The sequence below is a fragment of the Puma concolor genome, chromosome E4, assembly GCF_028749965.1.
Source record: "Puma concolor isolate L17-30 chromosome E4, mPumCon1.1.hap2, whole genome shotgun sequence".
NCBI classification, from domain to species: Eukaryota; Metazoa; Chordata; class Mammalia; order Carnivora; family Felidae; genus Puma; species Puma concolor.
In genome coordinates this window covers 347,089-374,190 of record NC_141683.1, presented here as the reverse complement: position 1 = coordinate 374,190, position 27,102 = coordinate 347,089, and the positions used below count along the sequence as shown (strand labels likewise).

The window sequence follows — 27,102 nt, the reverse complement described above, 5'->3', positions numbered from 1 at the left end:
TATGGTGCACCTGGGTGGCTCAGTTGGTTAAGGGTCTGACTTTGCAGGTCATGATCTCGTGGTTCGTGAGTTCAAGCCCCACGTCATGCTCTGTGCTGATGGCTCAAAGCCTGGAGCCTGCTTCGGATTCTTTGTCTCCCTCTCTCTCTGCCCCTCCCTTGCTCACTCTGTCTCAAAAATAAACATTAAAAAATATATATATATATGATTCCTGACCTCTGGGATCTCACAACTTTTTAAGGGAAATGCACAAGTAGTTCAGTAACAAGATCAGTACTGACATGTTCAAAATGTTTTGAGAACACCGAGGGAGGGGATGAGGAAACTTTCATAGATGAGGTGACCATCTAATTTACCATCTAAATTGAGACTCTATCAAAGGGAAAAGGGGGGCTTTTTATCATCATGAAGGGACAAGAGGTATAAACTGGGACTGTTCCATGCAAACTAGTACACACTGTCACCTATTCGTAAAAGATACGTCTTTGTGGGCGCCTGGGTGGCTCAGTCGGTTAAGCGGCCCACTCTTGGTTTCAGTCATGATCTTGTGGTTCATGGGATGGAGTTCCACGTCGGGCTCTGCACTGATGGCATGGGGCCTGCTTAAGATTCCCTCTCTCTCCCCCCTCCCTCTCTGTCCCTCCTCTGCTTCCGTGCTCTTGCTGTCTGTCTGTCTGTCTCTGTCTCTCTCTCAAAATAAATATACTTGAAAAAACTGTCTTTGTATAGTGTTAAAGAGTTGGAAGATTTACTAAGTAAAGAAAATGTCACAGTTATGAGAGAATATATAGGTGTGCCAGACCCATATTATACTTAGGGACAGGAGTGGCAGAAGGTAAGGTTGCTAAGGTAAATTGGGACCAGGTGATGTAGGGACCTATGTGCTATTGTTGGAGGTAATGAGAAGTCTCTCATATTAAGGCTGGGATGGTAAGATTAGACTTTTTTCTTTTTTTAATGATTGTTTATTTTTGAGAGTGAGAGAGAGTGTGAGGGGGAGGGGCAGAGAGGGAGACCAGAATCCAAAGCAAGCTCCAGGCTCTGAGCTGTCAGCACAGAGCCCAATGCGGGGCTCAAACTCACGAACTCAACCATGAGATCAAGACCTGAGCTGAAGTTGGACACCCGACCCACTGAGCCCAGCGCCCCCCCCCCCTTTTTTTTTTGAGATCACTTTTACAGGCTATGTGGAAGGTGAATGGGGTGGGGGCAGGGGAACCTTTGATACTGAGACCACAAGATCATATTTAAAGTATTTGCTGTAGATTAGGAGAGAAAATAGGATATTCTGAACTGAAGAGTGTCAGGAAAGTTGGAAAGAACAGAGAGACTCCAGAAATACTTAAATCCTTAGAGACATTTAGACTTGTGGGGAAAAGTCACTCTGCTTCCAAGATACCTGCTTCTGGCTTTCTTCTTACCTCAGACCACCCCCCATCTTCTTTGCTAGGTGTTCTCTAAATGTTATAATGTGTAAACGTTGGGCTCTTCTCTGTTTGCTCTCTCTGTTTCTAAATGATTTTGTGTACCCCTGTGACTTCACACTCTTGCCTGTATGCTTAGGGCTCCTGAATTTATGGCTTCGCCCTACACATCTCTTAGCTCTAGCTTGTGTCTCATAGATTTTTCAGAGTTCATGTCTTAGAGCTACACTTTTCATTTTTCACTCTAAACATAGCATTATTCACCATTTTCATACAAGGCATCATCATTTGCTTTTTCTCACAGTTCACATCCAATACATCAGGATTTCTCTTGGCCCTTCTTTCAAGGTGTGTATCCTAACTGATCCTCTCGATTCAAGGCCGCACCTGATTTGGTCCCTCGATTACCTCTTCTACCTCGTTTCCTACCACTCTCCCTCTGGGATATGGCATTTCAGCTTCGCTTTTTTTTTTTTTTTTTTTTTAATACTGTTTCTTGCACATATTAAGCACGTGTCTTAAGCAGCAAGAATTTCCTGACTTGCTCCGTTCTCTCTCAGATACATTCAGACCTCACTTCCTCACTTCATTGAGGACTTAGCTCAAATGTTCTCTCTTTAGACAGGACTTTCTAGACTGTGCTTTAAGAATAGTTTCCCCTTGGGGCACCTGGGTGGCTTAGTCGGTTAAGCATCTGACTTCAGCTCAAGTCATGCTCTAACAGTTTGTGAGTTCGAGCCCCGCATCGGATTCTGTGCTGACAGCTCAGAGCCTGAAGCCTGCTTGGGATTCTGCGTCTCCCTCCCCTGCTTGCACTCTGTCTCTCTCAAAAAAAAATGAATAAATGTTAAAAAAAATAAAGACTAGTTTCCCCTTCCCCCTCCCTCGTCTAACACTCTCTAACCCCTTTTGATGCTTAACCTGTTTTGAAGGTACTTACCACTGCTTTATATGTGTATATGTTATTTATTTCCCACTAGAACATTAACCCCGGGAGGATAGAGACTGCTCAACACTGTATCCTCAGTGCTTAGAATAATGCTAATAACAGGTAGCAGGCATTTCACAAATACTGTATTTCATAGAATCTAAGGAGTATCCATGCTCTGTCCAGGCACGCTCCTCTCCCAGTGCCTCCAGCTCTTCACCAACCTGCAAGTTCCTGAACCCCGCATTGTTTGGATTTTACAGAGGCTTCCTCACATAGACATGGTGTATCATTAACTCAGTTTCCAGCCCCTGTCTGGAGGATGGGGATGGGGAGTGAGAATTTCAAGCTTCTAATCAGGGCTTGGTCTTTCTGGTGACCAGTCCCCACCCGGGAGTCCTCCAAGCACCCACCCGGCATCACCTCGTCCGAACAAAAGATGCCCCCAGTGTTCTTATCACTTAGGAAATTACAAGAGTTTTAAGAACTCTGTCTGTGCCAGGAACCGGAGGCAGAGACCAACATACGTATTTTCTGTTCTCTCACACAAGCCCAGCAGTAACCACAACCATAGCTCAGGAGGGCTACGTGCACTTCACCGTAATGTTGCTGCTCAGTCGAGGGTCACTGTCCGCGTTCTTGTGGCACGTTACTTTCCTGTTCTCTGTGGTCGAGTTAAAGGCTCCTTTTGAAAAAGGAGTATGTTCTGTTCTGCCTGCTCTCTTTTTTTCAGTTAAGACAATCTAAAAAGTTTTTAACTTTTAAGAAGTATGAAAATGTTTAAATATATCTATATAATTGTACGTAACAGTGAACAGCTTATGTAATTGCTATCTTCAGTTAACAGTATTTGCCGTATATGTTTCATGATATATAGCATATGCATATTTTTTCTGAACCATTCCAAAGTAAATAATTTACTTCTTACACTTAACCGACTGAGCCACCCAGGCACCCCTGTTTATTTGAAGCCGAGAGACATGTCTGGTCTGAAAAGGTACCGAAGTAGTTATTATGAATATAAAGTTTACACTTTCAGATCATTTTTGACCTTGGGAGACCATAGAACTCTAAAACTTCTTGCAGTTGCATTACAAAACACCTGGTAATGCTGGATAAAATACAGCAAACTTTTTTTTTTTTCCTTTTTAAAAAACTTCCTTTTCGGGGCGCCCGGGTGGCTCAGTCCGTTGAGCGTCCGACTTTGGCTCAGGTCATGATCTTCGCGGTCAGTGAGTTCGAGCCCCACATGCGTCGGGCTCTGTGCTGACAGCTCAGAGCCTGGAGTCTGCTTAGGATTCTGTGTCTCCCTGTCTGTCTGCCCCACCCCCCGCTCATGCTCTATCTGTCTCTCTGTGTCTCTGTCAAAAATAAATAAACATTAAAAAAAATTTTTTTAATAAAAAATAAAAAACTTCCTTTTAAATGCATAGCTGAGGGACATCTGGGTGGCTCAGGCGGTCAGGCATCCGACTTCAACTCAGGTCATGATCTCACGGTTTGGGAATTTGAGCCCTGCATCGGGCTCTGTGCTGACAGCTCAGAGCCTGGAGCCTGTTTCAGATTCTGTGTCTCCCTCTCTCTCTGCCCCTCCCCTGCTCACACTCTCTCTCTCTCAAAAATAAATGAATATTTAAAAAAATAATAATAAATGCATAGCTGAGCCTGAAAGAAATAAGAAAAATCATCAAGGACAACAAATGAAAGGTGAACTGACAATGAGCAGGGTGTATGTGACTTAATGCTGTGACAGTTCTGGTGCTTTTCTAGTCTCAGTAACCAAAAGACTTGGTTTTAATGCTTATGAGGGTTCCAGAGAGACAGCATTAGGCCTAAATGGAGCAGAGTTAGAGATGAGAATCCTCACAGAAGACTGGGAGCCTTTATTTTTTTTGTTTTTAATTTTTAAAAAAAATTTTTTTTTCAACGTTTATTTATTTTTGGGACAGAGAGAGACAGAACGTGAACAGGGGAGGGGCAGAGAGAGAGAGGGAGACACAGAATCGGAAACAGGCTCCAGGCTCCGAGCCATCAGCCCAGAGCCCGATGCGGGGCCCGAACCCACGGACCGCGAGATCGTGACCTGGCTGAAGTCGGACGCTCAACCGACTGCGCCACCCAGGCGCCCCTGTTTTTAATTTTTAAAAATGTTTTATTTATTTTTGAGAGAGAGAGAGGGAGACACAGAATCCAAAGCAGGCTCCAGGCTCTGAGCTGTCAGCACAGAGCCCAACACGGGGCTCAAGCTAGGGAACAGAGATCATGCCCTGAGCCGAAGTCGGACGCCGAGCCGAAGTCGGACGCCCAACCGACTAAGCCACCCAGGCACCCCGAAGACTGGGAGCCTTACAAAATTTTTTTTTTTTAGTTTATTTTTTGAGAGAGAGAGACACACACACCCGGGGGGGGGGGGGGGGGGGCGGGGCAGAAAGAGACAGGGATAGACAGAGAGAGGGAGGGAGGGAGGGAATATCCTAAGCAAGCTCTGCACTGTCAGCTCAGAGCCTGATGTGGTACTCGAACTCACGAACCATGAGATCATGACCTGAGCTGAAATCATGAGTCAGACACTTAATTGACTGAGCCACCTAGGTGTCCCAAGGCTGGGAGCCTTGAAGGCTCAAGAAAAGGAGGTGACCATAAAAAATTCCATCCCCTAGTTCAAACAAACAAGGAAACTTGTAGAACCTAGAACTCTGGGTTCTGATTAGGGATTGGTGGGAATCCCCTGAAAATTTAAGTATGGGCTTACACTCCTACAGCGTTAAATTATTTTTGTCTTGATATCCCCAAGCTGAGAAGTAAATATAAAAAATATTTAGAACCCTTTATGCCCTTGGGGTAACTGGCAGGAGCATATGGAAAACTACTCTGGAGGAATAGGTCCACAGTCCAAACCACAAAAGTCCCAATGAAGACAAAGCTCACAGTAAAAAAAAAAAAAAAAAAAAAAATAACAACAACAAAATAACAAAAAGCACACACCAAAAAAACCCAATTCATTTACCATGAACAAGAATCACTTAAAAATCAGTAGGAACTGAGACTTAAGATAATAAATCTCTTGATTACAGTTTATAAAATAAGTATATTTAAATAGTTAAGTACAAAGATTTTGAAAGAGTAGAAAAAATGCTTTGGGGGAGACAGACTTGAACAATGAACCAAATAAAATATCTAAAAATGCAGAATATGGTCTTCTATTCAGCAGGTAGTTATCTAGTACATTTTATGGGCCAGGCACTGAATAAAATAGGAAAAAACAAACAAACAAAAACACCTCTGCCAAGGAGCTTAACATTTTCATGGGTAGGAAACAGACCACCAAATATAAACGTGGAATAGTAGTCATAGAAAAGAAGGAAAGCTTGCCATTTACGACAACATGAATGGATCTTGAGAGCATTATGCTAATTGAAGTAAGTGAGAGAGAAAGACACCGTCTCATATGTGGAATCTAAACACAACACAACAGACAACTGAGAACTCACAAACTCACAGAGAACAGATTAATGGTTGCTGATGGGGGTGGGAAGATGAAATGGGTGAAGTTGGTCAAAAGGTACAAACTTACTTCCAAAATAAGTTACAGAGATGCTTGTTAATCCATGGAGATGGAACGGACAGCATGGTGTGACTGTAGCTAATGATGCTGTATTATATATTTGGAAGTTGCTCCAAGCAAGTAGATCTGAAAGTTCTCAGCACAAGAAAGAAATTTAACTGTGTGGTGATGTATAGTAAGACTTACTGTGGCAATTACTTAATATGTGTAAATGTCAAATCTTTATTATGTACATCTGAAACTAGTTTAATGTTACCTGTCAATTATATCTCAGTTTTTAAAAAAGCATAAATGATCCTAAATTAGAATGAGAACCCAGATATATGAAGTTCCTGAAGGCCAAGTGAAGAAAGCATTTCAAAAAGAAGGAATACTGATTTGTTTAAATAGTGCTGAAAATTCAAGTCAAATGAGGACTGATTTTTTTTTTTTTAAGTTGAGGGGAAAAAAAAACTGTTGGATTTGGTAGCATGAAGTTAATTAGTGACTTGGAAAAGATGGTTTCTTTATGTTGAAAGAACAAAATCTGAACTGAAGTTGTTTCAAGAGAAAGTGGAGACCATATAGAGGACACTTGAGGAATTTTGCTGTACAGTGTACAGGGAAATGGGGCAATAAATGGAACAGAATAAGAGGTCATGGGAAAATTTCCCCAAAGTAAAAGTAGTACACGAAGTTGGTGTGAAGAGATGGAATGATTCTCCACATTCGCTGAATGATGGAACCAACGAGGGAGTATATTTTTTATTTTCGTTTTTTAAAGAGAGCGTACATTGCGCATGAGCAGGGGAAAAGCAGAGAAACTGTGAGATCATGACCTGAGCCAAAATCAAGAGTCGGACGCTTAACTGACTAAGCTATCCAGGCCTCCCCAATTGGGAGTTTATTAAAGCACGGATGCTTGAGTCCTATGGCAGACCAATTAAATCAGAAGCTTTAGGAGTGGGACCTCTGGTATCGGTTTGTCTTTTTGGGTTTTTTTTTTCCTACAGTTCCTCAGATGATTCTAATGTGTATTCAAAGTTGATCTGTTCTGCAGTAGATCAGTGAAATTAAAAATTCAGAAGATGTGTTTGTTAAACAGCATATTCAACATAGCTGAAGAGAGAATGAGGAACAACAGGAGAACATTACACAGAATATAGCACAGAGATAGGAAGAAATGGAAAATACGAAGAAAAGTTTTGAGACCTGGAGACCAGAATAAGATGACCCAAGATGTATCTCAGGGGTTCTAGCATAGAATAGAGGAAAATGGAGATAGTAATAATATTCAAAGAGATAGATAATGGCTGAGAATTTCCCAGAATTGTTAAGTATATGAATCTTCAGGAAAATACAACTAATCCTGAAAGGATCAGTAAAACAAAACACATTAGAACGCATGAGTGATACTAAGTTTTGTAGGATGTCAAAGACAAAGAACTTATGAAAGCAACCAGGGAGGAAAAAAAGAGTTCCACAAAAGAATGAAAATTAGACTTAAACCAAACTTCTCAACAAGAAAATGCCAGGAAAGTATTTTCAAAGTACACAGAAAAGATACCTGAACTAGAATTCTATTTTCACTCCAGAGTGAGGAGAAAATAAACATTTTCAGGTAAATTTGAATTGTTTAGCAGCTATGTGTTCTACTAAAAGAATTAATAAAGGATATGTATCAGGAAAAGAGAATTTGAATCCACTAAGATTGGCAGGACAAAAAGAAGTTTGTTGGTAAATCTAAATTAGCCTTTACTATATCTAACACACTAATTATGACAAATTTGATAGGAGCTAAAAAACAAAATAGGGTTGAAATAAAACAGAGAAAATGAAATAAAGAAAATTTAAGTCAGTCCAGTTGATAGAAGTCATAAGAGACCAAAAAAGAAGCACAGAACAAGCAAGATGGTAGAATGAAGAGGGTAGAAATAAAACCAAATATATTAGTAATCATGATAGTAAATTTAAATGAACTAAACTAGGCAGCTAAAAAAAACCATTAGGTTGAATGGAAAAATTCAGGTAAATACTGTAAAAAAGACACAGAAGTTTAAAAAAAAAAAAGGCACAGAAATTGAAATTAAGAATGGAAAAAGATGTTTCAGATGTTTCAAGTAAATCAGAAAGTTGATGTGCTCATATTAACAGACAAAATAAAGTTTGAGGCCATAATTAGAGGAACTTTTAAGATACAAGTAAATATAAATTATAAAGGAGAACTTTGATAAAGGAAATTTTAAATGACTAAAAAATATTTCATCTTCATTTTTAAAAGTTAAGATTTTTATTTTATTTTTTTTACTTTTTTTTAGTGTTTATTCGTTTTTGAGAGAGACAGAGCGTGAGCAGGGGACGGGCAGAGAGAGGGAGACACAGAATCTGAAGCAGGCTCCAGGTTCTGAGCCATCAGCATAGAGCCCGATGTGGGACTCAAACCCACAAACTGTGAGATCACAACCTGAACCAAAGTCAGACGCTTAACTGAGCCACCCAGGCACCCCTAAGATTTTTATTTTATCTTATTTTATTTTATTTTTTAATAATTTAATGTTTATTTTTGAGAGAGAGAGAGAGAGAGGCAGACTGCAAGTGGGAGAGGTGTAGAGACAGAGGGAGACACAGAATCTGGAAGCAGGCTTCCAGGCTCCAGGCTGTCAGCACAGAGCCTGATGTGGGGCTGGAACCCACAAACTGTGAGATCATGACCCGAGCTGAAGTAGGTTGCTTGACCTACTGAGCCACCCTGGCACCCCTAAGATTTTTATTTTATTTTATTTTATTTTATTTTATTTTATTTTATTTTATTTATTTTTATTTATTTTATTTTTATTTGTTTTATTTTATTTGTTTTATTTTATTTGTTTTATTTTATTTATTTTATTTATTTATTTTTTTTTTTAATTTTTTTTTTTCAACGTTTATTTATTTTTGGGACAGAGACAGAGCATGAACGGGGGAGGGGCAGAGAGAGAGGGAGACACAGAATCGGAAACAGGCTCCAGGCTCTGAGCCATCAGCCCAGCGCCTGACGTGGGGCTCGAACTCACGGACCGCGAGATCGTGACCTGGCTGAAGTCGGACGCTTAACCGACTGCGCCACCCAGGCGCCCCATTTATTTTATTTTATTTTATTTATTTTTTTTTTTCAACGTTTATTTATTTTTGGGACAGAGAGAGACAGAGCATGAACGGGCGAGGGGCAGAGAGAGAGGGAGACACAGAATCGGAAACAGGCTCCAGGCTCTGAGCCATCAGCCCAGAGCCCGACGCGGGGCTCGAACTCATGGACCGCGAGATCGTGACCTGGCTGAAGTCGGACGCTTAACCGACTGCGCCACCCAGGCGCCCCATTTATTTTATTTTATTTTAAACGTTTATTTATTTTTGAGACAGAGACAGAGCATGAACAGGGGAGGGGCAGAGAGAGAGGGAGACACAGAATCTGAAACAGGTTCCAGGCTCTGAGCAGTCAGCACAGAGACCGATGCAGGGCTCGAACTCACGGACCGTGAGATCATGACCTGAGCCGAAGTCGGACGCTTAACCGACCAAGCCACCCAGGCGCCCCAAGATTTTTATTTTAAATACAATCTATTTCCCGATGTGGGGCGCGAACTCATGACCCCAAGATCAAGAGTCAGTCACATACTCTACTGACTGAGCCAGCCAGGCACCCCTGTTTTTAAAAGAAATGTTTTGGGGCACCTGGGTGGCTCAGTCGGTTACGCGTCCGACTTCGGCTCAGGTCACGATCTCACAGTTCGTGGATTCAAGCTCTGCGTTGGGCTCTGTGCTGACAGTTCAGAGCCTGGCACCTGCTTCGAATTCTGTGTCTCCCTCCTCCTCCTCCTCCTCCTCCTCTTCTTCTCTCTCTCTCTCTCTCTCTCTCTCACACACACACACAAATAAATTCTAAAAAAAGTTTTTTTAAAGATATGTTTTGATAAGTATGATATTCTGGGTTGTCAGATTTTTTCTTTTACTCACTCCCTGTTGCATTGTTTCCAACAAGAAATCTGATGTCCTTATTTTTGCATAACGTGTCTTCCTTTCCCTCCCCTGTCCCAGCTGCTTTTAAGATTCTGTAGTAGTTCTGGGCAGTTTAATTATGATGTCCCTTGGTGTAGCTTTCCTCATGTTTCTTGTGCTCAGGGTTTATTGAGATTCTTGGATTTGTAGGTTTATAGTTTTCGTTGTTAATTTTTAGCCATTATTTATTCATATATTTTTTTCTGTCCACTCCCATCTCCTTTCTCTGAGGGACTCCAGTTACCTGTATATTAGACTGCTTAAAGTTGTCCCCTAGTCCCCTGATACTCTTCTTAATCATTCTTTTTTCTTCTTTTTTTTTAAGTTTTTTTAAGTTTGTTTATTTTTTGAGAGAGAGAGAGAGAGAGAATGCGCAGGGGAGGGGCAGTGAGAAAGGGAGACAGGGGATCTGAAGCAGGCTCTGTGCTCACAGCAGAGAGCCTGATGTGGGACTCGAATTCATGAACCATGAGATCATGACCTGGGCTGAAGTGGGACGCTTAACTGAATGAGCCACCCAGAAGCCCCTTATTCTTTATCTGTCTTTGATTTGGGGTGATTTTTATTACTAGGTCTTCTAGTTGATTAAATCTTTTTTCTCTACTAACTAATCTATTAATATCATCCATTGCGTTTTTTAACATCTTTAGTGAGGTACATTTTACCTGCCACAAAATTCACCTATTTCGAGTGTACAATTTAATGGTTTTAGTATATTCAGAGTTGTGCAGCTGTCCCCACAGTCTAAGATTAGAACATTTTCATCACTCCAAAAAGAAACCCCTGACCCATAAGGAGACATTCCCCATTTTGACCCTCTCTTCAGCTCTAGGCAGCCACTAGTCTTTCAATTTGCATAGATTTGCCTAGTCTGGATTTTTCATGTAAATGGAATCATACAATATATGGCCTTTTGTGACTGACTTCCTTCACTTAGGTAATGTTTTCAAGGTTCATGTATGTTGTAATTCTTCTTTTCTTTAATTTCTTTTTTTTAATGTTTATTTTTGAGGGAGAGAGAAAGCAGAGTGTAAGCAGGGGCAGGGAGGGGCAGAGAGAAAGAGGGAGACACAGAATCCGAAGCAGGCTCCAGGCTCTGAGCTGTCAGCACAGAGCCCGACGCAGGGCTCGAACTCACGGACCGTGAGATCATGACCTGAGCCAAAGTCGGATGCTCAACCGACTGAGCCACCCAGGTTCCCCATAATTCTTCTTTTCTTTTTCAACTTTATTTATTTTGAGAGACCAAGCGCTAGTGGGGGAGGGGCAGAAAAAGAGAGGCAGAGACAGAGAATCCCAAGCAGGCTCCACACTGTTAGCATAGAGCCTGATGTGGGGTTCAGACTCACAAATTGTGAGATCATGACCTGAGCCAAAGTCCGTCAGAGGCTTAACTGACTGAGCCTCCCAGGTGCCCCTTTATGTTATAATTCTTACCAGTACTTCATTCCTTTTTGTGGCTGTGTGTAATATTCCATTGTACAGATCTACCATATTTTGTCACTTGGTGGGCATTTGGGTTGTTTCCACTTTTCAGCTATTATGAATAATGCTGCTGTGAACACTGATGCACAAATTTTTGCATGGAAATAATGTTTTCAGTCCTCTTGGGTGTATACCTAGCAGTGGAATTTGTGGGTCATTGGTAACTGTACATTTAACTTTAGGAGGAACTGCCAAGTTCTTTGCCAAAGTGATTGTGCTGTTTCACATTCCCACCGGCAGTGTGTGAAGATCCCACTTTCTCTATGTGTTCCCAGCACTTACTTTTTTGTGACAGCCATCTTTCTGCAGCTCTCACCTCTGTGGTTCTCTGCCCTTCTTGAAATCTAGCTGCCTTTGTCTCACTGCACCCGCGTCTCCATTACTTGGGCTTACAAGATGCCTCGCTCTGCCTCAGGTCCCCCTGCCTATACCATGTGCTTGAAACTCTCAAGACAAGAAATGAGGGCAGTTGGCGAGCTCACCTCATTTGCTTCTGGCTCCTGTGGGATCCTGCCTTTGTTGCCTGATGTCCAGTGTCTTGAAAACCCTCATTTTGTGTATTTTGCTGGGGGGGTGCGGGGTGGTGGGATTTGTTATTTCAGGTGGGAAGTTAAATCAAGCCGTCCGTGTTAATGCCATCTTGGCCAGACGTGGACTTGGCATCATTAAATATCAGCAAATTGATGCCTAATTGTTGAACTGGAGAATGGGTTACTAATCTGTATGTTTTTCTTGCGGTGTTCCACAGCAGTTAAATAAACTAGAGCTTCGTGCATTCACTTGGATAAATTTTAAATATTAAAAAAACTGAATATTGAAAAGCAAATGAAAAAGATATGTACAAGCACTACTTTTTTTTAAGTTTATTTTGAGGGAGAGAGTGAAAGTGAGGGAGCGGCAGAGAGCGAGAGGGAGAGGATCCCAAGCAAGCTCCACACCATCAGCACAGAGCCCAGCGTGGGGCTCAAACCCACGAACCGCAAGATCATAACCTGAGCCAAAGTCAGGAGTCCAGCCCTTAGCCGACGGAGCCACCCAGGTGCCCCTACAAGAGCTACTTTTTAAACTATAAAAACTCACAAACTATACTGTATGTTATTTAAGGGTATATATAGCCGTAATCTTTTGAAAACGTTCATAGAAATGATAAATCCACCCTAATGCCCCTGGGGAGAGAAGGAGAAGAGAGGGTAGAGAACGTTTGGACATGAAGTTACACAGAGTGCTTCGACTGTATCTATAGTGTTGAATTTCTCTCTCTGCCCTCCCCTGCTCTTGCTCGCGCGCTCTCTCTCTCAAAGTAAATAAATACATTTTAACAAAAAATGGGGAAAAGACAAGAACAGAGAGTTTTCACAAAGGAGGATTTACATATGGCAGATAAACACACAAAGAGACAGTCGACATCATTAGCCATTAGAGAAATGCGTGTGGAAACTGTAGTGAGCCACCACTCCAGAACTCTCAGAGTGGCTGAAGTAAAGAATGAGGGTAGCATCAAATGCCGGTGACGATGTGGAGAAACTCAGCTTCTCAACCACTGCTTACGGGGACATGTGACGATGTAACCACACTGGAAAACGCATTAGTGGTTTCTTCTGAAGCTGAACATTGGGGCAGGTTAGGCATTCAAGTCTTGATTTCGGCTCAGGTCATGATCTCGTAGTCCATGAGTTCAAGCCCCGCACCGGGCTCAGGCCTGCTTGGGATTTTCTCTCGCTCACTCTCCCTCTCTCTCTGCCCTTTTCTTACTCATTCTCTCTAAATAAATAAATAAACTTAAAAAATTTTTTAATTAAACAGTAATCTGCCATATTACTGAGCAGCCACTCTCTTAAGCATTTACCCCAGAAAAATGAAAGCTTACGTTTCTGCAAAAACTTGTGTATGAATGTCCATCACAGCTTTATTTGTTATAGCAAAAAAAACAAAAACAAACTAGAAACAACTCTGTTGTCCTTCAGCAGGTGAATAAATAATGGTACATTCATATATCATGGACTACTAGTCAGCAATAAAAAGAAACAAACTGTTGGTATGTGCAACAACTTGGATGAATCTCAAGAGAATTCTACTAAAAGCAATTTTTAAAAAGCCAACCTCAGGGGCACCTGGGTACCTCAGTCAGTTAAGCGTCCAAGTCTCCTGATCTCTGCTTAGGTCTTGATCTCAGGGTCGTGTGTTCAAGCCTACTTAATTAATAAAAAAAAGGTCGCCTGGGTGGCGCAGTCGGTTAAGCGTCCGACTTCAGCCAGGTCACGATCTCGCGGTCCGTGAGTTCGAGCCCCGCGTCGGGCTCTGGGCTGATGGCTCGGAGCCTGGAGCCTGTTTCCGATTCTGTGTCTCCCTCTCTCTCTGCCCCTCCCCCGTTCATGCTCTGTCTCTCTCTGTCCCAAAAATAAATAAACGTTGAAAAAAAATTTTTTTTTAATTAATAAAAAAAAAAAACCAACCTCCGAGTTGTATACTGTGTGGTTCCCATTGTATCTGTGAAAAGATGGAATTTTCGGTATGGAAAACAGATTGGTAGTCATCAGGGTTTGGGATGTGGTTTGGAGGTGGTAAAAGGGTGGATATGGTTATCAAGTGGCAGCAGGAGGGGCCCTTGAGATGATGGAAATGTTGACTCTAATGGATAAATGCACCTACAAATGTTGGTAACGTTGTGTAGAATGAAATAAACACAAATGAATCCAAGTAAACCTGGAGAAGATCTATAGATTAAATGGGACTCCTGGGTGACTCAGTCGGTTAAGCGTTCGACTTCGGCTCAGGTCACAATCTCACAGTTCGTGAGTTCGAGCCCCACATTGGGCTCTGTGCTGACTGCTCAGAGCCTGGAGCCTGCTTTAGATTCTTCTCTCCCTCTCTGTCTCTGCCCTTCCCCCACTCATGCTCTGTCTCTCTCTCCAAAATAAACATTAGAAAAAAATTTTTTTTAGGGGTGCCTGGGTGGCTCAGTCAGTTGAGCATCAGGCTTCAGCTCAGGTCATGATCTCACAGTTTGTGGGTTCGAGCCCCGCATCAGGCTCTGTGCTGACAACTTAGAGCTTGGAGCCTGCTTCTGATTCTGTGTCTCCCTCTGACTCTCTGCTCCTTCCCCACTCCTGCTCTGTCTCTTTCTCCTTCAAAAATAAACAAAAACATTAAAAAAAATTACAAAAAAAATTTTTTTTTAAATAAAAAGTCTTTAGGGGCGCCTGGGTGGCTCGGTCGGTTAAGCATCCGACTTCAGCTCAGGTCCTGATCTCGTGGTCCGTGAGTTTGAGCCCCGCATCGGGCTCTGTGCTGACAGCTCAGAGCCTGGAGCCTGTTTCAGATTCTGTGTCTCCCTCTCTCTCTGCCCCTCCCCTGTTCATGCTCTGTCTCTCTCTGTCTCAAAAATAAATAAAAACGTTAAAAATAAATAAATAAAAATAAAAAAAAATAAAAAGTCTTTAGATTTGTTGGTACCTGGCATATGACTCTTGATCTCGGGGTTGTGAATTCAAGCCCTGTGTTGGGTGTGGAGATTACTAAAAAAAATTAAGTTAAAGTCTTCAGATTAAGGCAAGTATTAGAATTCATGAGAAGGGTATATTTATTTTATATACAGTAAAACCATGGATTGCGAGTAACTTGTTCTGTGAGTGTTCCACAAGACGAGCCAACATTTCTAATAAATTTTAACTTGATAAATGAGCGATGTCTTGCCCTATGAGTAGTATGTCACACCAAATGTCACATGATCACAACTAATGGCCCCCATGCAGAAAAGCGTTGAAAAGAAAGGCAGTGAGAAGGAGATGATTATGGTGGAAGTTAAGGAAATCATCAAGAAGTACAAACAAGGTATACAAGTGACCAAAATTGCAAGATTTGATAAGAAGTCGACGTCAACCATTTGCACAGTGTTAAAGAAGAAATAGGGAGCCAAATGCAGCAAAAGGAGTCACGAGATTATCAAAGCAACGGCCAGGTGTTCTGGAAGATGTAGAAAAGTTGCTTCTGATTTTGATAAATGAGAAGCAACTAGCAGGTGACACTGTGACCCAGAACTTTATCTGTGAGAAGGCAAAGGCCTTGTACACCGACCTCATAAGTAAACTGCCAGGTATGTCAACAGAAAACAAAGAAGCCTTCAAAGCAAGCAGGGGATAGTTTGATAACTTTAAGTGGCATCTGTAGTGTTGTGAGGCACACAGAGACTTGAGTTTGGACGCTAAGGCAGCTGAGGTGTTCGCTACCGAGTTCCAGAAGCTCACAGCTTCTGAGTGTTACCTGCCAGAGCAAGTTTTTAACTGTGATGAGAGGGGGCTTTTTTGGAAAGAGATGCCAAAGAGGATGTACATTACAGAAGAAGAGAATGTAATGCCCGTCACAAGCCCGTGAAAGACCGTTTCACCCTCTTGTTTTGTACTAATGCGAGTGGGGGTTTCAAAGTCTCATTCCAAGAATCCACAAGCTTTCAAGAAATGCAAGGTGCAGAAGAACCAGTTAAATGTTCTGTGTGGGTCCAACAGCAAGGCTTGGGTCACTCGTATGTTGTTCGTTGAGTGGATCAATGAGGGCTTCGGTCCTGCAGTGAAGAAATACCTTTTAGAAAAGAATCTGCCACCCAAAGCCTTGCTGGTTATGGGTAATACTCATACTCAGCCTCCAGGCTTTGAGGACGACTTACTGGAGGAATTCGAGTTCATTAAGGTCAAGTTCCTTCCTCCCAACACCACTCCAGTCCTCCAGCCCATGGATCAGCAAGTCATTTCAAACTTTAAAAAGCTTTACACCACAGCACTACTTCAGGGATGCTTCAAGGTGACTGAAGGAACAAACCTTACCCTCCGAGAGTTTGGGAAAAATTGTTTCCACATGGTGAACTTACTGCCTGAAGATCATGGATAAAGCCTGGGATGGGGTCACCAAGAGAACCCTCAGTTCTGCTTGGAGAAAATTGTGGCCTGGTTGTGTTCTTGGGCTTGACTTAGAGGGGTTTGCTCATGAACAGCAGCCGCCAGTTGTCGATGAAACTGTGTCCTTAGGGAAGACCAGGGGACTGGAGGTGAATGAGGACGACAGTCGGGAGCTGGTGGAAGAGCATGGCCTGGAGCCGACACCGACAAACTGATGGGTCTGCATCGCAAGCAGCAGCAAGAGGTTATGGGGGAGATCTCGTCTGCAGGGGAGGAGGAGAAAAAGGCCGAAGAATCCCTCACTTCAAATGAGATTAGGGAGATGTGTAAAATGTGGGAAACAGTGAAACATTCTGTAGAAAAGCACCACCCAAATAAGGCTGCAGCAGTGCGAGTGATGAATCTGTTTAATGACAATGCAATGTCCCATTTCCGTGAAATCCTCAAAAGGATGCAAGAGTAAGTGTCATTGGATAGGTTCCTTGTTAAAGGTGCACGAAAAGAAAAGGATTCTGTTGAGCCAATAGATAGGAATTCCATTAGTGATAGTGAAAGTCGTCCTACCCAATAACCCTCCTCTCTCTCTTGTCTCCTTCACACCAGCCATGAAGGTTTTCAAAGGTAAGTGTAGGTTAATTTGTTTATTTTTCTCTATATTTTCTTTATTATTTTGTATTACAGCATTGTAATCATTTTTATATGAATATTTTTTGGTTGTGGAACAAATCATCTGAGTTTCCATTATTTCTAATGTGGAAATTTGCTTTGATATACAAATGCTTTGGATTACAGGCATGTTTCTGGAATGAGTTATGCTCACAAACCAAGGTTTTACTGTATATCTTACACATACGTGTGTATTATATATAATATATAAAATATATATTATGTATAAATATATAAAACATATAAGGATGAGTATATATATGGGTGTATAATATTTTAAGTGAAATATTTTCATTTCTACTTAGAATTTTTAAACCAAAGTATTTTATTTATATTAATTTTTTTATGTTTATTTATATTTGCAAGAGAGAGCACATGCATGCATGGGCCAGGGACAGAGAGAGAGGGAAAGAGAGAATGCCAAGCAGACTCTGCACTTTCAGTGCAGAGCCCAACGTGGAACTCAAACTACCGAACCGTGAGATCATGACCTGAGCCAAAATCAAGGGCTGGTCGCTTAACTGACAGCCACCCAGATGCCCTCAAAATATTTTTAACTTTTTTTTAAAGGGATACCTGGTTGCCCCAGTTGGATAACCATGCGACTCGTGATCCTCTGGGTTATGAGTTCAAGTCCCATGTTGGGTGTAGAGCTTTTTTTTTTTTTTTTTTTAAAGTAAGTTCTGCATCCAACATGGGGCTTGAACTCATGGCCCTGAGATTAAGAGTTGCATGCTTCACTGACTGAGCTAGCCAGATGCCCCAGAACAACTTATTTTTATGTGTTAAAGAAATACTGTTTTACTTTTATATAACTACAGGCTTAAGTTTTATCAGTTTTGAAAATTGGGGTTTTTCTAACTTAACTGACAAAAGTTTCCTGTTATCCTGTGATGTGATTTAGTGCGAGAGCAAATAGAAAGGGCTTATGCATTGCCTAGTGCACAGCAGGCATTCGGTAGATGTTAATTCAGTTTGCTCATCCCTCCAGCCTCTTCTCTCTCAGGCTCCTCTGAGTCTTTGCTGCAGACCTGGATTCTGGTTTGGCGTTAACAGTAAGATGGAAACTTGACAAGCATGGGTCTAGAGCTGTGTTACCATCTGGCCATTCTTGTTTTTTAGAACAGCAGCAGATTTAAAGCTGGGCATTTTTGAGGGCACCTGTGTGGCTCAGTCAGTTAAAGTGTCAGACTCTTGATTTCAGCTCAGGTCATGATCTCACGGTCATGCAGTCGACCCCCACATTGGACTCCAAGCTGGGTGTGGATCCTGTTGAAGATTCTCTCTCTCTCTCCCTTTGCACCCCCTACCCTGCCCCTTGCACGCGTTCTCTCTTGCACTCTCTCTCTCTCTCTCAAAAGATAAATAAAATAAAGCTGGGCATTTTTGTGCTATAATTGTTGGACATAATTAACTACTGTCTTCCTGGAACTCTCCTTTAGTTTGTTGATGTGTCTGGTTTTCCTGGTTTTCCCCCAGCCCTCTGGCTATTTCTTAGTTTCCTCTGACCAACCAACCCTTAAATGTAAGTATTGCCTAAGGTTCTATCCTTGGCCCTCTTTTCGAGTGATTATATATTAATTTTTTTTCTGGGCAGTTTCACTTACTGCCCATACATTACTTCCATTACCTCTTCTACCTGTCCAAATATTTATCTCCCCTCTGGCCCAAGTGCTGGCTCTTCTGTTTGTTTGCCATGTATCCACCTGTTTTTTGGATATGTCCACCTTGATTCCACATGGCACTTCTTTTTTTTTTTTTTTAAACATTTATTTTTGAGACAGAGAGAGAGCATGAACAGGGGAGGGTCAGAGAGAGAGAGGGAGACACAGAATCTGAAACAGGCTCCAGGCTCTGAGCTGTCAGCACAGAGCCTGATGCGGGGCTCGAACTCACGGACCGCGAGATCGTGACCTGAGCCGAAGTCGGCCGCTTAACCGACTGAGCCACCCAGGCGCCCCCCACATGGCACTTCTGACAGTCTTCCATTAAGATATTTTCAGTTTAGGGGCACCTGGGTGGCGCAGTCGGTTAAGCGTCCGACTTCAGCCAGGTCACGATCTCGCGGTCCGTGAGTTCGAGCCCCGCGTCGGGCTCTGGGCTGATGGCTCGGAGCCTGGAGCCTGTTTCCGATTCTGTGTCTCCCTCTCTCTCTGCCCCTCCCCCGTTCATGCTCTGTCTCTCTCTGTTCCCAAAAAAATAAATAAACGTTGAAAGATATTTTCAGTTTAGGTAACAGAACAGAGAACCTAGCTTATACTGGCTTAAACATTAAGGGAGTTTATTGGTCTGTGTAACTGGAATCCAGAAACTAGCTTCAGGGCAGTTTGATGTGGCGAAGCTGTGTGATTAGCTCCCATCTCGGTGTTCTGCTGTGCGCAGTGTCTGCTTTATCTGCAGGCTGCCTGCCTTCCCTCATGGTCACAAGATGGCTGCCAGCAGCAACATGCCAGGACTGCATATGTTCACACTCACATTCCGGAGAAGAGACTATAGGAGCTGGGGACTGAGATTTAAAAGTCAGGGATGAGTCCCAGACTTCTAACTTTTGCATCTAGATGAATTCAGTCCTCTTCATTGAAACATAAAGGCAGAGAAGATGGATTCCTGAGAACATCCAAATCCTTACTTCAGTTACATGCACATCTGTCTCCTATTGGGTTGAAATTGTTAAAAGACAGTGACCTAATCCTTTTTCACCTCAATTCCTAACAGCTTAACAGCTAACCCTATACCTGGCACATAGTATATATACATAGTATTTGTGGGGGGTGATAGACGGATATGCACATTCACGGATACCCAACCTTGCTTCTCAGAATTCTCCAGCTCTGATACATCCCTCTGTATAATGGATTCTTGAAGTGAGCTACACCTGCATTGGGATTCCAGATTCACTCTGTCCAAAGCTTTGCAGTCTTGGGATACTTGATGTAACATTTTCCCAGCTGTAAAGTAAGGCTAATACCACTTGCTTAGTAACTTGTTAAGGAAATTTAAATAACACATGGTAAGTGCCTAGCAGTGTGTTTGGCTTTTAAGTAGGTACTTAAGAAAGATTAGCGTTATCATTAGCAGCCCAGAAGAAACAAACAAACAAAAAAACTGGGTACGCATTAAACGGCAAAATACAACATTTATTTTACAGGAAATTAACTTTTTACTTTATTTTAAGTGGGCTCCATGCTAAATGTGGGACTTGAGCTCACAACCCTGAGATTAAGCATTGCACTCTCCACTGACTGAGCCAGCCAGGCGCCCCTATTTTATAGAATTTTTGTTTGGCTTTTTGGAGAGGAATTTTTGTGTGACAAGTTTATATTGAATATTATTTTCACAGCTTTATGGAGTATAATTTAAGTTTATGGTTTAGTGATTTTTTTTTTTTAGTAAGTATACAGAGTTGTAAAGCTATTACCACAATCCAGGTTTAGAACATTTCCATAACCCAAAAGGATCTCTTGTGCCATTTTTTTTTTTTAATTTTTTTTTTCAACGTTTATTTATTTTTGGGACAGAGAGAGACAGAGCATGAACGGGGGAGGGGCAGAGAGAGAGGGAGACACAGAATCGGAAACAGGCTCCAGGCTCTGAGCCATCAGCCCAGAGCCCGACGCGGGGCTCGAACTCACGGACCGCGAGATTGTGACCTGGCTGAAGTCGGACGCTTAACCGACTGCGCCACCCAGGCGCCCCTCTTGTGCCATTTTTAATTTGTCTGTTACATTGGATTTTTTTTCATTGTGGCAAAATATACATAACACAAAATTTACCATTTCCCCCCTTCTTTCCCTTTTTGTTTTCCTTTTCCTTTTTAATTTTTTCCCAAAATTTAACATTTTAACCATTTTTAACTATATAATTCAGTGGCTTTAAGTACATTCACATTGTTGTGAAACCATCACCACTGTCCATTTTAAGAACTTTTTCTTCACCCCAGAGACTCTGTTCCTGTTAAATCTTAGCTCCTCATTGCCCTTTTGCCACCCCCAGTCATGGGTAGTCTCTAATCTACTTTCTGTCTCTCTGAATTTGCCTATTCTAGGTACCTTATATAAGTGGAACCATAAAATATCTGTCCGTCTGTATTTGGCTTACTTCACTTTGCATGATGTTTTCAAGATTCATCCATGTTTCATTGGATTTTGAGACAGGCCCAGCTATGAACACATAAAGTTGGAGCTTACAATAAGATCAGTAAAGTCAAGAATGGGCAAGGAAAATTTGGTCAGAGTTCTCAAACGATCTCTTGGGAAAGATTAATTACCTTGGACAATCAAATATCTGGTTCTGGTTTCTTCCAACTTTCAGTATATCCATTTATTTCATTAGAGTATGATAAAAGGGAATTACCTGAGCAGTATTCAACTGTTTGTATAACCGTTCGAGAAGCCAGGATAATGATGCCTTCCCAAACTCCATTCAACTCTAGGTTATCGAGTTTTGTTGCTTTGTCTTCTGATTTCAATGCTCCCAAATACAATTTGTCTCAAAACTTAGAACACAGTACCATATTAATTTGCATTTGTATATCTTGCTGTGTGCTTTTCTGGAGTATTTTTTGCATCTAGGTGTATGATCAGTTGAGTAACAGACTTTTCCCACCTACAACTCCCCATGAGATTCTTAGTGGTGCTCTCAATATGAGGTGTCCATCAAGTTACCTGGAACACTGTTACTGTGGAGTTAGAGCCTAAGTCTTGCTGTTCTGTAGTACTGAGCTTTCCAGTTTCCACCTGGGGGTATTTTTCAGAGGTATACCACTTTAGAAATAACACATACCATGGGGTGCCTGGGTGGCTCATTCGGTTAAGCACCGGACTCTTGATTTCAGTTCAGGTCATGATCTCACAGTTCCTGGGATCAAGCCCCAAGTCGGGCTCTGCAGCGGCAGCGTGGAGCCTGCTTGGGATTCTTTCTCTCCCTCTCTCTCTGCCCCTCCCCTGCTTGTGAGCAGACACATGCACTCACTAAATAAACATCTCTCTCTTTCTCTAAATAATAAACATTAAACCAAAAAAGAAATAACACAGATCTTTAGGGGGACCTGTAGCTACACAATGTCTGTATGTTCTATAACATGTCTGTCTGAAGCTGTTAGAACAAAGAGGATATGGAGAAGTTGGAACCCTCCCCCCCACGCTGCTGGCAGTGACACAGAATGGTGCTGCTGCTTTGGAAAGCAGCCTAACGCTTCTTAATGTTGAACAAAGAGCTGCCACAGGGCCCAACAGTTCATTCCTAAGTGTACACCCAAGAGAACTGAAAACACGTTCACACGAAAACTTGTACACAAAAGTTCACAGCAGCTTTGTTCATAATAGCAAAAAGGGGGGAAAATCAAATGTCCACCAACTGATAAGTGGATAAACAAGTAGATTATCATTTGGCCGTGAAAAGATACCAAGTACAAACACAGGCTTCAAACACGAATGAACCTTAAAAACATGATGCTCAATGAAGGAAGCCAGTCACAAAAGATCATATATTGTATGACTTCATTTATACGAAAAGTCCAAAACAGGCAAATTAGGAACAAAAAGTAAATTAGTTGGGGGCAGAGAGACTGTTAATGGATATGGGTTTTCTAGGGGGGAGATGATAAAAATGTTCTAATATTGATTGTGGCAGTGGTTACACAACTCTGAATCAAAACCACTGAAGTATGCACTTTAAAAAGGTGGATTATGTGATGTGTGAATTATGATGTCTCAATAAGCCTGAGCTTTTAAAAAGAATTAGGGGCGCCTGGGTGGCTCAGTCGGTTAAGTGTCCTACTTTTGATTCAGGTCATGATCGCACTGTTTGAGCCCCACGTTGGGCTCCGTGCTGACAGCTCGGAGCCCGGAGCCTGCTTCGGATTCTGTGTCTCCCTCTCTCTCTGCCCTTACCTGCTTGCGCTCTGTCGCTGTCCCAAAAATAAATAAACATTAAAAAACGATTTTTTTAAGAGAGAATTAAGAAACGTTACCGAAAAACTCAGAGATCTAGCTTCTGATTTTTTTTTTCTGATCTCCAAAATGTCTGTTTCCTTTTGTTGAATACTCTTTTATTGGCTACTCTTCTTTTTTTTTTTTTTTGTCATACCCAGAAAAGGATCAAATAGCTCTTATTTTACTCCTCACTGCAAGAAGGAAGACGCTTCAGAGGGCGCATGGGTGGCTCAGTCGGTTAGGCATCGGACTTCGGCTCAGGTTGTGATCTCACGGTTTGTAGGTTCGGGCCCCGCGTCCAGCTTTGTGCAGGCGGCTCAGAGCCTGGAGCCTGCTTCAGATTCTGTGTCTCCCCCTCTCTCTGCCCCTCCCATGCTCATGCTCTGTCTCTCAATAATAAATAAATGTTAAAAGAAAAAAAAATTAAAAAAAAAGGAAGATGCCTCAAGCACATACATATTTTTCTTTTCAAGAGCACCAGTTAACATTTATAGTCTTCTCTGTCCTGCTACTTAAGTCTGTGAGTCATTGGGCCTCATGTCGTATCTTCAAGTATAGAGGAGGTCATATCCCTAGGGCATAGAAATTAAATTTTGTTGAGCATCTTCATGGGGTATCTTCAAGCCCCACGTCAGGCTCTGCTGGCAGTTCAGAGCCTGCTTGGGATTCGTCTCCCTCTCTCTCTGTCCCTCCCCTGCTTGCTGTGTGTCTCTGTCTCAAATAAAAATAAAACTTAAAAAAAAAAAAAAAACAGTTAAATTTTGTTGAGCACCTTCTAAGTACCCACTTTTACAGATAAGATTGAGATTTAGGGAGGTAAAGTAACTTATTAAATATTTGATCTTATAAATGTAATTAGCAGTTTGAGCCTATGTTTCTAGACTCAAAAAATTTTCTTTCCAGTGCCTCGTTGCTATTTCCTACCAGGAAAACAGCCCTGGATTTTAAAGTGTGGAAGAAGTTCTGTATTTAGATTTTGTTAGTGAAAAAAATCAAAGTGAGAAGGGAAAATGATAATTTTCTTGCCTTTAAGCTGCATAAATAGAGAAAGTATTCCCTCCTATCAGCCTAAACACCTGAATCTTTCATTAATGCCAGGTATCTTAAGATACTGACTCTATCTGTATAGCCTTGAGGCGGGTAACTGTAGGCCCTTCTGATTCTTGCTGCTTGCAGACAGTTGAGGCCGCCCGCCCGTTAAACGCTCTTTGTTTCGTTCAGCTTTCTCTTTTGTCTCCAATAAGATAAGCCAATGAAAGATATGCCTGAGTGGCCCGAGGAACTTCCCTGTCCATGAAAGAGGTCTTTTCCAGGAGAAGAATTTGGTGTGAGAGGTAAAACCAGTGCGGATGGTTTGAGCATACAGGCACCGCAAAGCAGTCACAAAAGAATGTTTATTTTCTGAGAGATGTAGGCTCTTAATAGACCATCCAGGTGAGTAGAGCGGTGATATAGTCAGGACCTCAACAACTAGAAAACACTTGAGGCTTACTTTCCACTGCTGAAGTTGAGTGGAGAAATCTCCTTTAATACAGGTGTTCTGGGAAAATGGAGTGTTGATATTTACCTCAGTGATTTTTTTTGTTGTTTTTAATTTTTTTTAATGGTTTTATTTAATTTTTAGAGAGGTAGAGTGTGAGCAGGGAAGGAGCAGACAGAGAGGGAGACAGAACCCGAAGCAGGCTCCAGGCTCTGAGCCGTCAGCACCCAGCCCGACGCGGGGCTCAAACTCGTGACCTGTTGAGATCATAACCCGAGCCGAGGTCGGACGCTCAACCGACTGAGCCACCCAGGCGCCCCTAGCTCAGTGATCTTTGAACTTCCATGTAACGATTCTTTTTTGGTAAGATCGACACTACGTGGGGCTCAAACTCACAGCCCTAGATCCAGAGTCACATGCTCTACCGACTCAGCCAGCCAGGCGCTCTTGTGATTCTTCCGAATACCTTTACCACCCATCCTCTTTCTTTTTTTTTTTTTTTTTTTTTTTAAATTTTTTTTTTCAACGTTTTTTATTTATTTTTGGGACAGAGAGAGACAGAGCATGAACGGGGGAGGGGCAGAGAGAGAGGGAGACACAGAATCGGAAACAGGCTCCGAGCCATCAGTCCAGAGCCTGACGCGGGGCTCAAACTCACGGACCGTGAGATCGTGACCTCACCCATCCTCTTTCTTTACGGACTGTTTAAGGGATTGTGTTCCGATCTCACTTGTATTTTCCTTCCCACAGGATGGATAGAATGACAGAAGATGCTCTTCGCCTGAACCTGTTGAAGCGGAGCTTGGACCCGGCAGATGAGCGAGACGATGTCCTGGCTAAGCGACTCAAAATGGAGGGGCACGAGGCCATGGAACGCCTGAAGATGCTGGCGCTGCTCAAACGGAAGGATCTGGCGAATCTCGATGTGCCACATGAGTTGCCCACCAAACAGGATGGCAGTGGTGTCAAGGGCTATGAAGAGAAACTCAATGGGAATCTCAGGCCTCACGGCGACACCAGGACTGCTGGAAGGCCAGGCAAAGAAAACATCAGCGATGAGCCTGTGGATATGAGTGCCAGGCGGAGGTATGGCTCAGGTCGGCTGCCTCCGGCAATAGGGTCTTCTCATAAACAATGGAAATGGAGTGGAAAAGGAAAGAATTCCAATGAGAGGAGGTGTTTTTCATCCTAAACCTCCTTGAGAGAAAGTGTATGTGTGCCATCTGGCTTGACCGTAAATTCCTCTCATTTCTAGATGAAACTCGGTGCCTCATGTATTTCCTTAGTATACAGAGAATCCTATAGCTTGTGCCCTTAAGATAAAGTGGTCATCTCTGGATGAAGGAGGCACCATAAAGCTGATAATGCCAGTGGGAAGTGAGGTAACACGCGCTCCACTCTGATCTTACAGCCATTTTAGGAGGGCCTCAGTCTTTTCTTCAGACCATCCTGAGAGGTTTAGAATGTTTGTTCTGGAGTCCCAGCTTCTAGTACATCCAGAAGCATGGGGCTGGCTTTTCTTGTGTGAACAGGGCAGTCGTCTTCATGTGGCAGTTCTCTCCGTTCTTGCTTTGTGTGTGTACCGCCCTCCGTGGGCTCCACGCACGCATAAGCGTTCATCGTGGTTCACACGCTCAACTCCTGTGCGCCCGCTCTCACACGCACACATCTTCACGGGGCTTCTCTCGGGCATCTGTCAAGGTTGAGTACTTGAAACAGTGGAGCACGTGTTAAGAAGAGGTACTGGCTGAGCCAGTCGTCCGTCGTGAGAAGACTCACGACTTCCGAGCCAGTGAGTCACAGTGAGACCACCTTCGCTTTGAGAACATTCAGTTTGTTAATTGTTCGGATACAGCTGATAGGGCATGGGAAGTAATCTTTAGTGTCCACTTGCCCTCCTGCTGACCCTGCTGAATTTGTCTTAGGACTGAAGGAGGAGGGAACAGTTACAGCCTTACCTGCGTTTCTTTTCTCCAGATTTTTTGTTTGTTTTTTCCTTTTTTTATGTAAGCAGGCTTCATGCCCAATGCAGAGCCCAACACGGGGCTTGAACTCATGACCCTGAGATCAAGACCTGAGCTGAGGGGCGCCTGGGTGGCTCAGTCAGTTAAGCGTCCCGACTTTGGCTTATGTCATAATCTCACAGTTCATGTGTTCGAGCCCCACATCAGGCTCTGTGCTGACAGCTCAGAGCCTGCTTGGGATTCTCTCTCTTCCTCTTTGTCTCTGCCCCTCCCTGACTCGTGCTTTCTGTCTCTCTCAAAAATAAACATTAAGACCTGAGCTGAGATCAAGAGTCTGACGCTTAACTGACTGAACCACCCAGGCGCCCCCACTTTCTCTAGCTTCTAATGTACACTTATAAGTACTATCCCAGGATTATTTTTTTAAGCCACACCCAGTGAGGGGACATTATTCTTGGTAATAGCATTTAAAACCTTTAGGAAACTTTAGATAAATTCCCTATTGGCCATAAAATAGGAGAAAAATCCTCAGCTTGGAAGCTATATGTAGTGTGAGCTGAATATTATGAAAGTAGATAAATCCTTAGATCCTTTGGGGGGAAAAAAAAGAAAGCAGATGAATGAGATCATGCCCCTGAGCAACCCACTTGCCCCATAACTACCCTCCCCGCTCTGGAGCAAGTAACTGATCCTACTTGAATGGGGAGGAGGAAGAGGAGAAATGTTGGACGGATTCCTCACATCCCAAATTGGC

The 27,102-nt window shown here is 42.5% G+C and overlaps 1 protein-coding gene across 3 annotated transcripts in view; it reads left to right on the top strand.

Moving 5' to 3' along the window:
* The window catches only part of GATAD2B (GATA zinc finger domain containing 2B), an 85,953-nt gene that overhangs the window by 47,519 nt on the left and 11,332 nt on the right, over positions 1–27,102 (top strand). For all 3 annotated transcript variants that reach the window (XM_086693183.1, XM_086693184.1, XM_086693182.1), the window contains exon 2: positions 25,135–25,470. In XM_086693183.1, the coding sequence (XP_086549309.1) occupies positions 25,136–25,470 (335 nt within the window). In that variant the 5' untranslated portion in view covers position 25,135. The remainder of the gene's footprint in view (positions 1–25,134; positions 25,471–27,102) is intronic.